The sequence below is a fragment of the Sus scrofa genome, chromosome 13 (genome assembly GCF_054392235.1).
Source record: "Sus scrofa isolate SSC_HxYL_T2T_F1_AM1 chromosome 13, Sscrofa_HxYL_maternal_Yorkshire_Landrace_v2.0, whole genome shotgun sequence".
Taxonomy (NCBI): domain Eukaryota; kingdom Metazoa; phylum Chordata; class Mammalia; order Artiodactyla; family Suidae; genus Sus; species Sus scrofa.
In genome coordinates, this window is record NC_139395.1 from 216063536 (window position 1) to 216078691 (window position 15156).

General features: G+C 41.5%; 2 protein-coding genes and 1 long non-coding RNA gene across 33 annotated transcripts in view; 2 read left to right on the forward strand and 1 right to left on the reverse strand.

The window, feature by feature from the left end:
* Positions 1 to 1900, reverse strand: part of PIGP (phosphatidylinositol glycan anchor biosynthesis class P) — a 32676-nt gene extending 30776 nt beyond the window's left edge. For 5 of the 11 annotated variants that reach the window (XR_014822233.1, XR_014822232.1, XR_014822230.1 and 2 more), the window contains exons 1-2: positions 1751 to 1900; positions 1178 to 1281 (exon numbers count right to left, since the gene is read on the reverse strand). Coding sequence is in view for 5 of the 11 variants with exons in the window: in XM_084986564.1 (XP_084842690.1) it covers positions 1178 to 1259 (82 nt within the window). In the remaining 6 variants the exon portion in view is untranslated. 11 annotated transcript variants of the gene reach the window in all.
* LOC146397887 (uncharacterized) overlaps positions 1 to 15156 on the forward strand; it is a 419652-nt gene that overhangs the window by 168088 nt on the left and 236408 nt on the right. The gene's annotated exons all lie outside the window — the stretch shown is intronic.
* Positions 2095 to 15156, forward strand: part of TTC3 (tetratricopeptide repeat domain 3) — a 126340-nt gene continuing 113278 nt past the window's right edge. For 8 of the 21 annotated variants that reach the window (XM_084992066.1, XM_084992078.1, XM_084992068.1 and 5 more), the window contains exons 1-2: positions 2095 to 2164; positions 14297 to 14451. In XM_084992066.1, the coding sequence (XP_084848192.1) occupies positions 14308 to 14451 (144 nt within the window). In that variant the 5' untranslated portion in view covers positions 2095 to 2164; positions 14297 to 14307. Of the gene's footprint in view, positions 2274 to 11359; positions 11673 to 14296; positions 14452 to 15156 lie in introns of all 21 variants that reach the window. The other 13 variants (XM_084992065.1, XM_084992079.1, XM_021070969.2 and 10 more) reach the window with 4 other exon arrangements.

The window sequence follows — 15156 nt, forward strand, 5'->3', positions numbered from 1 at the left end:
AAGAAAAATTTGCTGAATTAATTGCTGGTTGTGGGTACTATTGGATTTAGGTCTTAAAGTCACCTATTTTACAGCTTCTAATCTTTCAAACACTCTTAGAACATGGATTTATAAAAACGATGACGCTGATAACAGCAGCAGCAGCTAACATTTAATAAGCACAAGTATCTCCTGTTTTTCACAAGTTTGCTTTAAGCCATTTCGAGTTTGTGAAAGACTACATTAGTATCTCTTTTTGCTAACCAAAATAAACCTGAAGAACACTGTTGGAGTTCCCGTTGTGCTGCACTGGAATCGAATCCGACTAGTATCCATGAAGATTCGGGTTTGATCCCTGGCCTCGCTCAGTGGGTCAGGATCCAGTCAAAAGCGGTGAGCTGTCGTCACAGACGAGGCTTGGATCCTTATGGGGACGGACTGAGATACGGGAATGTTTATTTTATTTTGCTTTTTAGGGCTGCATCCGTGGTATATGGAAGTTCCCAGGCTAGGGGTTGAATCAGAGCTTTGTCTTCGACCTCCACCACAGCTCATGGCAACACCGGATTCCTGACCCACTGAGCAAGGTCAGGGATCTAACCCAAATCTTCATGGATACTAGTCAGATTCCTTTCCGCTGCGCCACATCAGGAACTCCTGAGATCTGGGAATGTAAAGCACAGCTGCCTTCTTTAACCTGATTCCTGTCGCTCTCTAGCTCCCACAAGGGCCAAACCATTACTTACTTCCAAGCCCCACCATGCCTTTGCTCAAGGCCTTCCCACTTCTTCCTTCTTAATGCTGAAGACAAATTCCCTGGGAGAAAACTAACTCTGATTTTCTAGTTTAATGTCTCGTCTCTCTGCTGGGTCCCCACAGCACTTAACACAGTGTTAACTGCAGATTTACTCATGTCTTGTCTACAAAACCGTCACCTCCTGAAGGGCAGGGACCAGGTTTCATTCACCTGGCAATCCTGTCTGGTGCTACATAAATATTTGAGATTAAATATTTTACGCTAATGTCTGGCATATAGAACACTCTGAACAAACAAGAGCTCCCTTCAGGTTTTCTCAAGAAGAGACAAAGGTAGAAAGAGTCACAGTTCACGTGTGCATATTCTATAAACAAACGCAATCATTTCCTTGTCCTTGAACTCCAGAGAATGGACCTGGCCATCCATCAGGAAAGTACTTACTGAAGCCAAATTGGGAGCTTAAGAAAAGAACAAAGCCATAAATCGCTCTTTCTGGCAATGGCGACGGTGAATTTTCCACCATTTTCCCTGTGGCTTTTGGAAATCTGTGGGGAAAAAAACACAATCATCTGTCAGTGATTCACTCCTCTTCACCATTGGTCTATTATAACCTCATCGCTTTGCTACGGGCGCAGCCTCTGCAGTTTACTTCCCAGCCTAAACCACTGCAAACAACCACCCTGCGCACACACACCTCCAACACAAGACTGCCCGCACAGTGGTGTACACGAGCACCCATACCTCGCCTGCACGCGCAACCAGCCCCCAAACCGCACGTGCACGCGCACACAAGCACACGCATCAGAGCGCGCATAGCCTGCAGTGGAGGATCGGGGAAGCGGGGGAGCAGGGGAGGGACTGATTCCGCTCCAGCTCTGCAGGCTTCGCCTTGGTGCGAAAAGGGAAGGGAAAGGCAGGGCAGGATAGGAGGCGTGCCCCGCCTCTCCAGGCCGGGGCTTCGGGTGCCCAGGAACGTGCCCTGCCCTCTCGCGGGGTTATGGTTCTCATTTCAACCTGGGGATGAGAGGCGCGGGTGGCCCTAGACCTTGGGCCCACGCAGCCACTCCCAGCAGTTCCGCCACCTCCGCACTGAGTCCGTTGCGCAGGCGCTGACCAGGGAGCCTCAGGGTGCGAGAGCACAGAAAACCCGAGAAAGGCCGAGTCACCACGGCAACCCCCGCCCGCGCGCAGGCGCACCGCGACCCTCGCTGGGCAGAAGCGCGCGGGCGCGGGGGCCGGCGGGATCGCTCGGCTCGTCGCCGCGGAGGTGGGGGCCGGGCGGTGCGACGGCGCATGTGCGTTGCAGCCCACGTGACGCGTCTGCCGCCTGCACAGCCGCCCGCTCCCCGCCGCCAGCTGGCTGACGTGGAGGGCCCGAGGCGGCGGCGGCGGCGGCCGGCGTCCGAGGCTCGCGGGCTGCCGGCCCCGGTGAGTGCACACCTGGCGCGCGGCAGGGCTCCCGGATGTGTCACCTTGTCGCGCTGCAGCGGAGATGCCCGGGGAGAGGGGCCCTCCACACCCCCTCCGTGGGTGTGTGGTGAGTGTGGGTGTGTGCGCGTCGCCTCGCGTCGTTGGCTCTGGTGCCCGCAGTGTGCGTGGGTTGAGTGCCGGTGCGTTGGGGGTGTGTGTGTGGCAGCCTTTGTAGGTCCTAGCGGGTGTGTCCCCTTTGTCTCGTGTCCCTTTTCTGCAAATGTGGTCACCTCTGGGGGTGTGCGGGGGTGGGAGTAGCCCCTTTGTGTGCGCACTCCCGGCCGCTTGCACACCCTCGGTCCGCTCTGTGCGGGGGCGTGCACCGGCCCGAGCGCGTGGGCACGCGCCCGTGGGTCCCCTCTCGGCCGCTTTGTGTCTGCGCAGGTTTTTCTCGTCGACAGCGTGGGCGCCCCCGGGAGTGTGGGTGGCCCCCCCCTTTTGTGTCACTGCCCCTCTCCGGGGGGGTGCGCGCCCCACGCGCGCGTGGCCGTGCCTCCTGCAGTCGTGACCCCAGCTGCAGCATCGTCCGCTGGGGGATGCGTCCTCGTGTGTCCCCGCGCGCCTGTTGCCCCTGGACCTGTCAAGTGCGTGATCTGTTTTCGGGTGTTCGTTCGCGAGTGTTCGTGAACGTTCTTGCACGCCCTGTCCTCTGTGTTTTGTGTTCTTTCTATCTGCGCCACCTGTTTTCGTGAGAATGGCTGCCGAGTCCGTGGAGGGGAATTGGGGGGGGAGAAAACCCAACCCTCTCTCCTCCCCTCGCCTTTTCGGAGCATCCTACCTCCCCCCAACGCTAATAAGGAGGGGGGACCGCAGCGGGTCTGGCCAGCTGTTCCAGAGTGTTTAAGATGTCAAGTAGGGCCAGTCAAGCCAGCCTTTTGGGGACGGAATAAGGAGGCCGAGGGCCAAAAATGGAGCCAAGGCGTAGGTGAATATTGGCAGGTGCCAGTGTGACGTACCTTGATTCAGAGGAGCCCTGGACGCTCAAAGCCCTTCAATTGCAGACTCCTTCCAAAACATATGTACACGACAACTGGGCAAATACATTCTAGCCGATCCTGGGCTTTCTTGATAATACTTAACGGTTCATGTAGTGTTTATGGCGTTCACATAAATTACCTCTTTTGGTTTTGGCCAGTGTCCTGGCTGGGGGAACAAGGTAGAGACATGTTACAGATTGTACTCCTCCCTTGGGGACAGTTTTCTGGTAGTTACAGCTCTAGTTAGGACATTTCGTCTTGGAAGAAATTTGCATTTTATCCTAAGGCAAATGGAATTTATTATAAGGATACACAGGGAAGGAAACATCGAACCTATGAGACCCAACTGCTTTTGCTCAAAGGTTTGTGCTCTGCGCTCAAGGGCTGCGTTTTGGTGTCTGTTTCTCGCTATTCATTTGCTGAGTTTTCTTACTCTTGCCTAATTTTCTTACCCTTGACTAATTAACTTCTGGATATTTCACCTATGAAATAACAGGGGGAATCTAACCAATCCATGACTAGGGTTTACAGATGTAATTATTTTGCCAAATTTACTTCAGATTTTTTTTTTTAATTATTAAAGGATCTAAAATTGCAGATATTGGAGGTGCTCTTAGGTTCCTCCCCCTCCTTGCCTAGGGATAGTCACCCTAGGGTTTGGGTTTGTGTGTATTATTTCTTTGCATATTTTATACTTGGATCACGGTGAATCCATGAACAGTATGTAGTGTTGTGTGTTTTAAACTTTAATGGTATTAAACGGTATGTATCTTTTTGCAACTTGCTTTTTTTGATCAGCATCACATTTTCAGATTAATATATGAATAAGTTGAATAATTATGTTTGGTTCACTCAATTTAATTGCTGGTATAGAATTCCATTGTATGAATATACCATAATTTACTTTATCCATTTTCCTATTGATGGACTTTGAAGTTTCCGGTTTTTGACTCTCAAAATCCTGCAGTACACACCTTTGTACTTGTCTGCTTGTGCACACGTTTGGAAGTTTCTCCAGAAAATACACCTCTTAGTGGATTTGTTGGGTAGTTGGATATGTGCATCTTCAACTTAATCAAATAGCACAAAAGCTGTCAAAGTGGTTGCACTAATTTTCACTCTAATCACTGGTATTGAGTGAGGACAGCCAGTTCCTCACATCCTTGCTGACACTTTGTGGTACCCGGCTTGTACATTATTGCCTTCTCTTTACTGACCAGCCTGTTTACAACCTTAGCTTGCGGCTAAATTTGCTTGCAGCCACCTTGGCTTCTGCTCTAGTCCTGTGTCAGCCCATGGGTTCATTTCTCACAGCTAACTGGCTCAGTCTTTATCTCATTTGGTTCTCATAAGGTTAATTTCAGTAAACATTGATTTTGTACCTAATGTATCAGTTCCTATGGTCGGTGTAAAGACAATTTCCATGGTATGTTATGTATACTTTTAGTGGCAGGTGAGGTGATTTAATTAAATACTTGTTTGCATATGATAAATGGCTTTTTAAAATCTTTTTTCCTTTTTAATGTAATATTTGATACTTTAAAAAATATGTAACATATATGCAAGTTGTGAAGCAAAACAATAAAATGAACACCTTTCAACCCACCAATCCAAGAATCAGAATGACCGACATTGAATGTACTTATCTCCAGAGTGACTACTATCCTGAATTGTGTGTCATTCCTTGGTTTTTTAAAATTAATTTGATCAGATATGTATATATCCTTCAATAATGTATTGTATGGTTTCTATTCTTTTGAGTTTAAGAAAGAAATACTGTATACAGCTTTCTGGGGCTTATTTCACTCAAGGTTATGTTTCTAAGAGTCACTGATATTCAGTACAGTTGTAAGTCATTAGTTTTCACAGCTGTGTCATATTCCATGGGTGAATATAACACAGTGTTTGCATTCTTCTGTTGAACATTTTGATTGTTTCTAGGTTTTGCTATTTTGAAGATTCTTGTACATATCTTCCAGTACACAGTTGCAAGAATTTCTCTCATTTTTGCAATGGGGCATAATGACTTCCCGGGGTGGGGGTGGGGGAGTAATGAAGAGTTTCCAAGGAGTACGTGGGCACAAGTGATATTAATGAATCAATTTGTAGATCATTAAATTTCATGTGTACCTTATCCTAAAATTGGTGATGCCTAAGGTGTGCCATAGACATGTCTTCTGGTTTCTGCTTTCCCACCTTCCCTTTTCAGTAGTACTTCTGCTCACCCAGAAGGAATCTTACCGGGGTGATGTCCCAAGCGAAAAACTGTCCATGGAAAACAAAGGGATAATTTAAAGTACATGCAGCCGTATAGGGTTAGGGAATGCCTCTTTTAATTTAGGCACCTCCCAGCTCCACAAAAGCTGCTTTTCCAATAAAATGTAACTTTTATGTTTAATTATCAGCATGTATACTAGTTATTTTTGATCAACTCTATGCTGTAATAGTTATGATGTTTTAAACCAATGATATGTTAGTTTTATTTTAAAATGTCACTATGAGACTCTAGAAATTCATCCATTGGAATTATTTATACTTAGGGCTGAAATCTTAGCTGTGAAGAGTGTGATTTGTTTTTCGTGGTTTATGACTAAGAGAATGTTGGAATACCACTGCGGTAAGCTATTTACTAGAAGTGGAATTGCTGGGTTAAGGGGTATGAATGTTCAGCTTGACAAAATGATACCAAATTGTTTTCTGAAGTGGTTGTACCAGCTTGTACGTTGCAAACGGTTTTGTCAGTTTATATAAGTTGATTAGCCCTGTGAAAGAGTTATAGTTGATCTGTATCCTCTTCAACACTTTTTACTCTTAGACTTCATATTTGCCTGTCAAATGGATACGAAATGATGTGCATTGTGGTTTTAATTTGCATTTCTTTGATTACTAGTGAGTTTGAGCCTTCTTTCATTTGTCTGTGAACCATCTGTTTCCCTTTTGTGAAATACCTGTTTGTATCTTTTGCCCATCTTTCTATTGGGTGGTCTTTTAAAATTAAAGACGCTGGTAACACCAATCGTTTTTTGAGTATATGCATTGTGAATAGCTTCTTCCAGTTCATGGTCTGTCTTTTCACTCTTTACAGTGTATTTTGGTGAACAGAAATTCTTCATCTTAATGTAATCTAATCGGAAGTTTTCCCTGCCCTGGGATTATAAATACATCCTCCTGTGTTTCTTTTTAGAAGTTTTAAAGTGATGCCTCTCACACTTAAGTTCCTAAGCCATCTGGTACTGATATTTGTGTATGGTGTGAGGTAATGATCCACATTCATTTTCCCCATGTGGCTGCAGTTGACCTCATACCGTGTGTTGAAGTGGCCCTCTGTTCACCAGTGATCTGCTGAAACCACCTTTTTTACATATTTAGTTTCTATTAGCATGGGTCTGTTTCTGGCTCGCCTTTTAATGCCACTTGTCCACTTGTCTGTCTCTGTGTTGATACCACACTTTCATTGTTATTGATACTATAGGTAAAGCTGTAGTATCTGGGTATGTATTTCAAGTATCTGAAATCTTGAGATCTGCGGGGCACTTGAGTCTCATTTGTTCTTAGACCTTTGTTCTTGGAAGCATCAGCTTGTTATATGACATGAAAAACACTTTCAGAATTAATTGGAATGATTGAAATCAATTTGGGGGACTTGAAATCTTTAAGATTTTGAGGTATGTATTTCCATTCATTTGGGTTTGTAATGTCTTTTAATATAGCTTTGTAAGTTTTTCCTTACATATCTAACATTAAAGTGTTTCTTCTGATGTTTCTAGTAATTTTATTGCTAGTACAAATGATGTTTTTTAGGTTCTATTTTCTGTTTATTAGTAGAAATTTAATGGATGTTTTTACATTCATCTTTAGTCATCCACTTGATAAACTGCTATTCTGATATTTTCTGTAATTCTTTTGGGTTTTCTAGGTGGATAATTATGTCACTTGTAAATAATGACACTTTTGATTCTTCCTTTCCAATTATTTTCTCTTTTAATTTTTTTTTCTTAATATGCTGGCACACTTTTAGATTATGCCCAGTGGGTGTGATTGGGGTTGTTCATTAGGAGTGATTGCAGTGAGCATACATGTCTTATTCTGGATTTTAAAGGGAATGTTTCCCCATTAAAAATGGTTGTTGCAAGTTCCTTTAAATGCTCTTTATTAAGTTATGGACATCTTTACTTGCAATTTAATCACAAGCTTTTCTGCATCCATTGAGAATACCTTGTGGTTTTTCTCCTCTTAATTTGTTAAGGTGTGATGGATTCTAATTTACATATTTTAAAATTCTTAATTCTCTCTTACATTCATTTTTAAGACAAACCCAAATTGACCTTGATGGATTGTTAGGAACTACTGGATGGAGTTTTATAATATTTTATTTAGGTTTTTGTATCTGTTTATGAATGGAATCACCTGTCATTTGTCTTTATTGACGTTTTTGAATCTTGTCTGATTTTGCTATTCAGGTTACACTGGCTTTATGCTGATTAGAGAGTAGTTCCTCTTTTTCTCTCCCCTAGGACAGTTTGGATTGGAGTGTTTTGTTTCTTAAAGGTGTTGGTGGCATTTATCTGTGAGATCATTTGGATCTAATTTTCCATGTATGTAAATTGTTAATAATTTAGCAGTGATTTAAGAAAAATAGTACTAATTATCAGTTGAATAATGATACGGTTTTAGGTTTTCCATTTCTTTATTTTTGGTAAGTGGTAGAAATTTGTTATTTCAACACAATTTTTAGGTTTATTGACATCAAATTCATGGTATTATCTTAATTCCTTTGTTAATGATATTTTATTTGTAGTTATGATCCCTTTTCTCAGAATATTGTTGTGTGGCTTTTTTCTTCATTAATCTTGCTAAAAGTTTGTCTATTAATCTTGGCAAAGGATGAATTTTTGGCTTAATTATCTCAATTTCGTTTTTGGTTTTTAGTTCGTTGATTCCCCCCCCCCCCTTATGATTCCCTTCCTTTTCCTCTATGAGTTTTTTTATTTTTCTAACTTGCATGATTAACTTATTTTCAGCCATTCCTGTTTCCTTCTATAAGCATGTAAAGCGATACACTTCCTTAAAGTTCATTTTTGCTTTATGTAAAATGGTTTAGTGTACGGTATTTTCATTAACTTTGAAATTTAAGTGTTATTAAAATTTCTATTTTGATTTCTTCTTTGACTTATGTTTTATGTATTTTAAAATTCCCAAATGTTTCTGTATAATATTTTTCCTTTTTGTCATTCATTTCTTAAATTGTGTTGTCAGAGAATGTGGTATGTATTTTATCTTTCTAAAAACATTTGTCTGCCCTTGCTTTTTGGCCTTGTGCATAGGGAGTCAGAATAGCCATTCTATGTGTGTCTATTAGATCAGGCTTGCAATTTGTATTGTTGAGACTGTCTTTACTAATTTTCATTTGTTTGACTTGTTATAAGAGAAATGTGTTGCAGTCTTCTACTGTTACCTTCTAACAGATTTCCTGTAGCTCTTAGAATTTTTCTTTTTTGTATTTTGAGATGGATTAGGTACATGCAGGCTAAATGTTTTCCTCGTGGGTTGAACCTTTTCTGTTACGTTGTGATTCTCTCTGTGCCTAATTTTGTTTCCTGTCTTAGGGTCTGTTTTGCCTATCCCACCTTTCTTTTGGTAGTAATTTTCCTAGAATAACATTTTCCTTTATTTTACTGTCACTTTTCTCATGTCCTTAGGTTTTTAGGTGTCTCTGTTGAAGACTATATAGCTGGTTTTTATTTTAATCCATTCAGATAATTTGTGTTTAATTGGTATTTTTAGAAGTTAGTTCAAGTCTCGTCGTGGTCAACTCATTTTTTATCTAAAATTATTTTATCTTTTTCTTCAGAGGTGATTTTGATGGGTATACAGATCTAGGTTGATACTTTATTTTCTGCCTATCTGGCGAGTATATTATTTTACATGTGAAGTTTGCTACCAGTTTCAATTATGGTAATTTGAAGAAAATATTCTTTTTTTTCCAGCTGCATTGGATTTTCTGTCTTTGGTGTTACATCTTCACTTTTGAGTCTAGATAGTGATTAATTTTTATTTATCCCGTTTGGGATATAAGTGTTTCCTGATTCTGAATTTTATTTTTCATGAGGTCTAGAAGATTCTGAGCCATTTGTTCTTTAAATATTCTTTTACCTATTTTCTCCACCCAGAAATTTAACTTTTTCCAGGAATTTAATGTATATAACACCATTTCCAGATCACTTACTTTCATCTTTCAATCTTTACCAGGACTTACAGTGCTGGATAATTTTATCAGGCACATCTTATTCATCAGTTTTCTCTTCAGCTGTGCCTAATCTTCTCTTTGAGCCATCTGTTTTATTTTCTTTTACTTTTAACAATTATATTTTTAATTTCTCAAAGTGCTTTTTTTAAGTTATACCCAGTCATTTTTTAAAATAATCTCATGTTGCTTGCTCACTTTTTTTCACCTATAGATATTCTGTAGACTGTATCTGGCAATCCCAGCATCTCCTGTCCTTAGGGGTCTAAGTTCATTGCTTGTTTTGTGTTGTTTTTGCCTTCCTCACGGTGGTGTCATCTCCTGTGCCTAGTGATTTTCAGTTATGGACTCTTACTTGATTAATCTTCCCCTGTGGGAATCTTGAGCGTCTGAAAGGATTCGTATCAGCTTTGGCGGGGAGCTTCACATGGGACCACTTTATGGTTCCCTCACTTTGCTTATGGCCTGTGACTTAGTGTCCTGACCCCACTACTGCCCTTGGCGTAAAGATTTGTTCTTAATTATCAGGTTGAGTTTTTAGCTAGAGTTTCATTGGTTTTTTTGGCGAGGGGGTGGCTTTAAACGTTGCGTATTTTTATGAGCTCAGCAGAGTTTCAAAATTAAAAAAATCTAGCATCTGCTTTGTTTTCCTATTAGGACCAGAGGTCCTTTACATTAGTATTTAGTTTTTATAATGTATTCATTTTAGTTTGTATTAGAAAAAAATTCTATCCTACTAAACTTGAGATTTCTTGGTGATATCAAATTTCCTACTGAAAAAAGTTTACATCTGGGTTAAAAGTTGAGTTATTCTAAATGAAAATATTAAGTGACTAATAGCACAGTTGGCAGGTGGATTTGACAAAGTGTTCATACTTTGGGGAATGTGAATAAAAAATTTGGGAAACACCGAAGTAGGGAATCAAGATGAGTAGGGCACCGTGTTGTACCCTCTAGACCCATAGTGAACCTACAGAGAGACACCTGTAACGACCAGTGTGAGAGCTGCTGCCAAAAGGATGATGAGCAGGGTGTTCTGGGCTTACAGAGAAGAGGTTCAGAAATCAATTGGTGGTAGTGGGAAGTTCAGGAAATGCTCCTTAGAATCAAGCGTTGAGGACTGGTAGGCATTCTGACTGCAGAGTAAGGTGTGTTTAGGAATGACTAGCAGTTGAGTCTGTCTGGCTTCTGCATGGCATGTCTTGGAGTGGCTAGAGAACTCAGGAACAGGATTACAAAGGTCTTTTGCGCTGTATAGTAGGGAGTTGGCACTTCATTCTGAAGATGAAGAAAAGCTGCCGAATCATTTTAAGCAGTAAAATGTTATTGTCAGGGTTTTAGAAGATGCTGAGATGGAGGGTAAGTCCCCAGTTAGGAGACTGCTTGTTAAAGTAGTTCAGAGGAGGTAAGATGAAGCTACAGCTAAGGCATGGGCATGAAGAGGGGTGTGTGTGTGTGTGTGTGTGGACTTGGAGGAGTCAGAATGACATTGGGTAGGAATGTTGAAGGAGACTGTGGAGTCCAGCTTGACCTCCAGATTTCTGGTTTGGGTAAGCAGGTGGCGTGTAGAGCAGTTAACTGGTAACATACAGAAAGAGGAAAGAACTTGGTTCCATTTATTCTTGAGAAGAAAAGATAAGTGTGTTTTTGAACTTAGTGCATCTGAGAGGCTTGTGGGACATCTTGGTTAAGATCCATTAGCAGTTGACAGGGAGTTTCTAGAAGTAATGAGATGCAAACCAGCCTGGAGAGAATTTGAGCGTTTTCAACATTTGGACATTTCAGCCATTATTTGCTACAGGGAGCATAAGATAATTTAAAGTGGTACATAGATGAACACTCGAACCATTTTTCAATAGTTAGGAGTTTAATATGTCTGAAGAACATAAGCTGTACTTCAAATTTATAATGTCATGAATATTAATCACTTAGGCCAAGTGAGCCCAATGAAAGAAGAATATTAAGTACCTAAAATACATATGGTCTGTGGAAATGGCAAAAATTGTGATGAAGCTATGCAAATGATGGGGAAGTTCAGAAAGTGCTGTTTTAAGCCGTGGGTGTGGTGGAGAGAGTAAGCATGAGAAGAAGAGAGAGTTGACATTTGGGTGGCGGGGAATGGAGAAGAAGAGCCCATGGAGACTGAGGAAGAGCAGCCAGAAGAATAGGAGGAGAACCAGGAGAAGATGGTCTTTGGAGTCCAAATGAAGAGTTCTGAGAAGGAGGAAGTGGTCAACAGCGTCAAGTAAGTTGTAAGCTGAAAAGTGCTCTTTGGACTTAGCAAAATTAAGGGAGACCATTTAGTTGGAGGCATCCAAGAAGTAGATTAAAAACCATAGTTGTCTAACATTAATGTTAACGATAGCTGATACTTTCAGCATTTCCTATGTGCCATGTGCTCTTCACAGCACTTTAAATGTGTGACCTCATTAATCAGGTGGGTAGTATTACTGACCTCATTTGATAGTTGAGGAAACTGAAGCCTAGAGAGGTTAAGTAACTTGCCCAAGATCACACACTCAGGAAATGCAAGAGCCAGGATTCATGCCCAGGCAGTCTGGTTCCAGAGTCCATGCTCTTAACCACTATGCCACATCGCCTCTCTGGTTAAAAAAAAATAGAAAATAAAGGTAATACCAGTGTCATAAGCGTGGTACAGTTGGTGTAGGGAATGATGTTGATGAGATATGCCAGGCTATGAATGACCAGCATGATGTCACAGTGGCTCGGTCTGCCAGGTATGAGCACATTAACTGTTTTGTAACCGATGCCATGATGCTGATTTGTGGGCTGTGACAGACAGTTCTTGGCTCTTTCTGTATTTATACACAAAAATCATTTGTGAGACAAATGAGCTTAAAAGTGTATATATTCCCCAGAACAGCATATATCCCATATTACGTGCCATACTTTAGGTGCTGAAATGTCTTTTTATTTTTTCTAGTCACTGTTTACTTTTGGAGTTAAATTCTCTAAACCCTGGAATTATTGTTCATCCAGAATAGGTCAGGTTCAGGGCATCGGAGATCTCCAGTCTACTGTAAAAGCTCACTAATGACTTTATTGAAACAGCTTCCCTAGAGTGATGGAAGTGGAAGTCCAATATTAGGAAACTGAAAATGAATGAGAATGGAGGATTTGATTGGGAGAAATAGGAAGAATTCTTGATGAGGGTGAAGAATGTGGTAGTGGGTAGGGAGATGGGACCCATAATGACTCTTGGCCATGGTCAGAGAGAAGCGAAGCAGAGTAAAACACTTAAAAAACTAGTTTAGACGTGGGCACTCATCAAAGGTGTGGCCTTGTCAAGGAAGAGCCTAGGTGAGGTGGACAGTGACGTTCATTTTAGGTGAGGATGTGGTTACACTGCAAGGCGAGGGTCTTGAAGGAGTCATTCACATGGACCTTGATGTGGCTGGGATGATGGTAGCGTTTGGAGGAGAGAGGGGACACTGTGAACCAGTTACCAGTGTTCTTTAACATGACAGCAACCAAGAGGTAACTAAGTGGCAATGATAAGGAAACATAGATTGAGTGAAACGTGTTTGAGAGGAGAGACCATGGAATCAGAAGACCTAGGTTTGAAACCTCCCTAGCTTGGTGACCTTGAGCAAATTACTTAAATTTGCTGTGAATGTTTCCCATGTGTACAGTGGAGATGATGCTAATTGGACCTGCGAAGAATTGCTGTGAGGATTAATGCGATGGCGCATGTAAAATGCTTGGTACAACATGTTTGCTAGGAAGACTGTTACTGCTCTTCACTTCTGATGTTGTGAGATTGTTTTACAGCAAATTGGACATAATAAGGATGGATTAAAGAAACAGTTGTGTTTTTCAAGGACTGATGGTGGTCTTGCTTAAGAAAAAAGAAACTTGGTTTATTCTAACAAGAGTGGATAATGGTGGTGATATGAAAAGATATTAAAAACGGTGTTAATGACGGTGCTGGCGATGACAGGGAAAGAAAGCCATTACTTGGGCAAGAGGTAGAAGTAATGCTGCATTTTTTTCATTGATATGTAGGTTTTGTAGCTGTTCTCTGATAGCTATCCATTTTTATTATTGAACTTTCTTCAGGAAAAAGGCCTTAGTCTGAAACTCCAGCTCTAATTTCCCTCTCTCTCCATCGACATAACCGTTTTTAAAATGTGGTTGTTAATGTGAGGGTTTTGTCCACTGCTGCAGTCTAGCAGTGCTGACTGTGTTGTAGTAGTTGTGAGAGCACTAGAAGTGCTTGCTAGGAGGATGGAAGGTCTGGATGCGGCTCTGAGGAGTTAGGGGTTGACATACTCTTCAGCTCTGCCCTTTTGCCTAAGACAGAAACACAACTGAGGCGTGGATAGGAGAATAGGAACAGCTGATAGGAAACTATTTTCTCAGTGGCATCAGGATTTAGTCCCAGCCAGGAGGTTGAGCATGTGGCCAAGTTTGTGTGTGATGAAATAGCCTATTTCACAGACACAGTCACAGCAGATGGGGTAAAAGGGCAGCAGTGGAACGATGTCTTTTGCTCATTCAGCAGACACTTATTTGAGGGCTTAGCAGGTGCCTGGCACATAGGTGAACAAGATGCCCTTAGTTGTCCTCTATCTAAGGAAGACATGTAAACAATTAAATGCAGAAGAGAGATGGTGACTCTTTGAACCTAAGAAGAAATAGATTAAACTGGTCTTTGAAGGGCATCAAGGGGAAAGAGTAGCAAATGCCAGGATGAGAATCTTCCAGAGCTGAGTGTTCTTAATGGGGTTCTTTCCTTGGGGTATAAGTTCCAAGTGTTTTTCTAATACACCATAGAAGCTAGGAAACTGCGTCTCATAGCCTCTCAAGTGCTTTAACCATTGATGAGGATTTGTGTTGTGTCCTTAGGATGGTGTACTATGGATGATTTTGCTCTGGGAAATGTCACTGTAGCAGATTATGCCTTGTTAGAAGATTGCGCTTATGTGGATGATTGTGTCTTTGCTCCTGACTTTATGTCCAGTGACTATGTTCGTGTGACTCAACTTTACTGTGATGGGGTGGTAAGTAGATTTCTTAACTTTTTGTTTTTAACGTTGTGACGTCTTAAAAGGGTTTTTTTTTTTTTTTTTTTTTTTTAGTTGAGATGTAATTGGCATATGACGTTAGTTCAGATGTACAGCACAATGATTCAATATATATACATATAGTGAAATCAACACAATAAGTCAAGTTGATATCCATCACCACATACAGTTACACTTTTTTTTTCTTAAAAGAACTTTTAAAGAACTGAAAAAGGCCTACAGATTCATTGGTTGAAGATGTATTCAAAGTGTATAAGTAAATGCACAGAAATTTTTTAGTTTAGTATTGATAACTCTTCCATTAAAAATTAAAAACTGGGGAGTTTCTGTCATGGTGCAATGGAAACGAATCCGAAGTTGCAGGTTCAATCCCTGGCCTCGGTCAGTGGGTTAAGGATCTAGCGTTGCCATGAGCTGTGGTGTAGGTTGAAGACAAGGCTCAGATCTGATGTTGCTGTGGTATAGACCGGCAGCTGTAGCTCCCATTGGACCCCCTAGCCTGGGAACCTCCATATGCTGAGGATGCGGCCCTAAAAGGCAAAAAAAAAAAAAAAAAAGAACTGTAGGGAGTTCCCATTGTGGCACAGTGGAAATGAATCCAACTAGTAACCATGAGGTTGTGAATTGATCCCTGGCTTTGCTCATTGGGTTAAGGATCCAGGGTTGGCGTGAGCTGTTCTG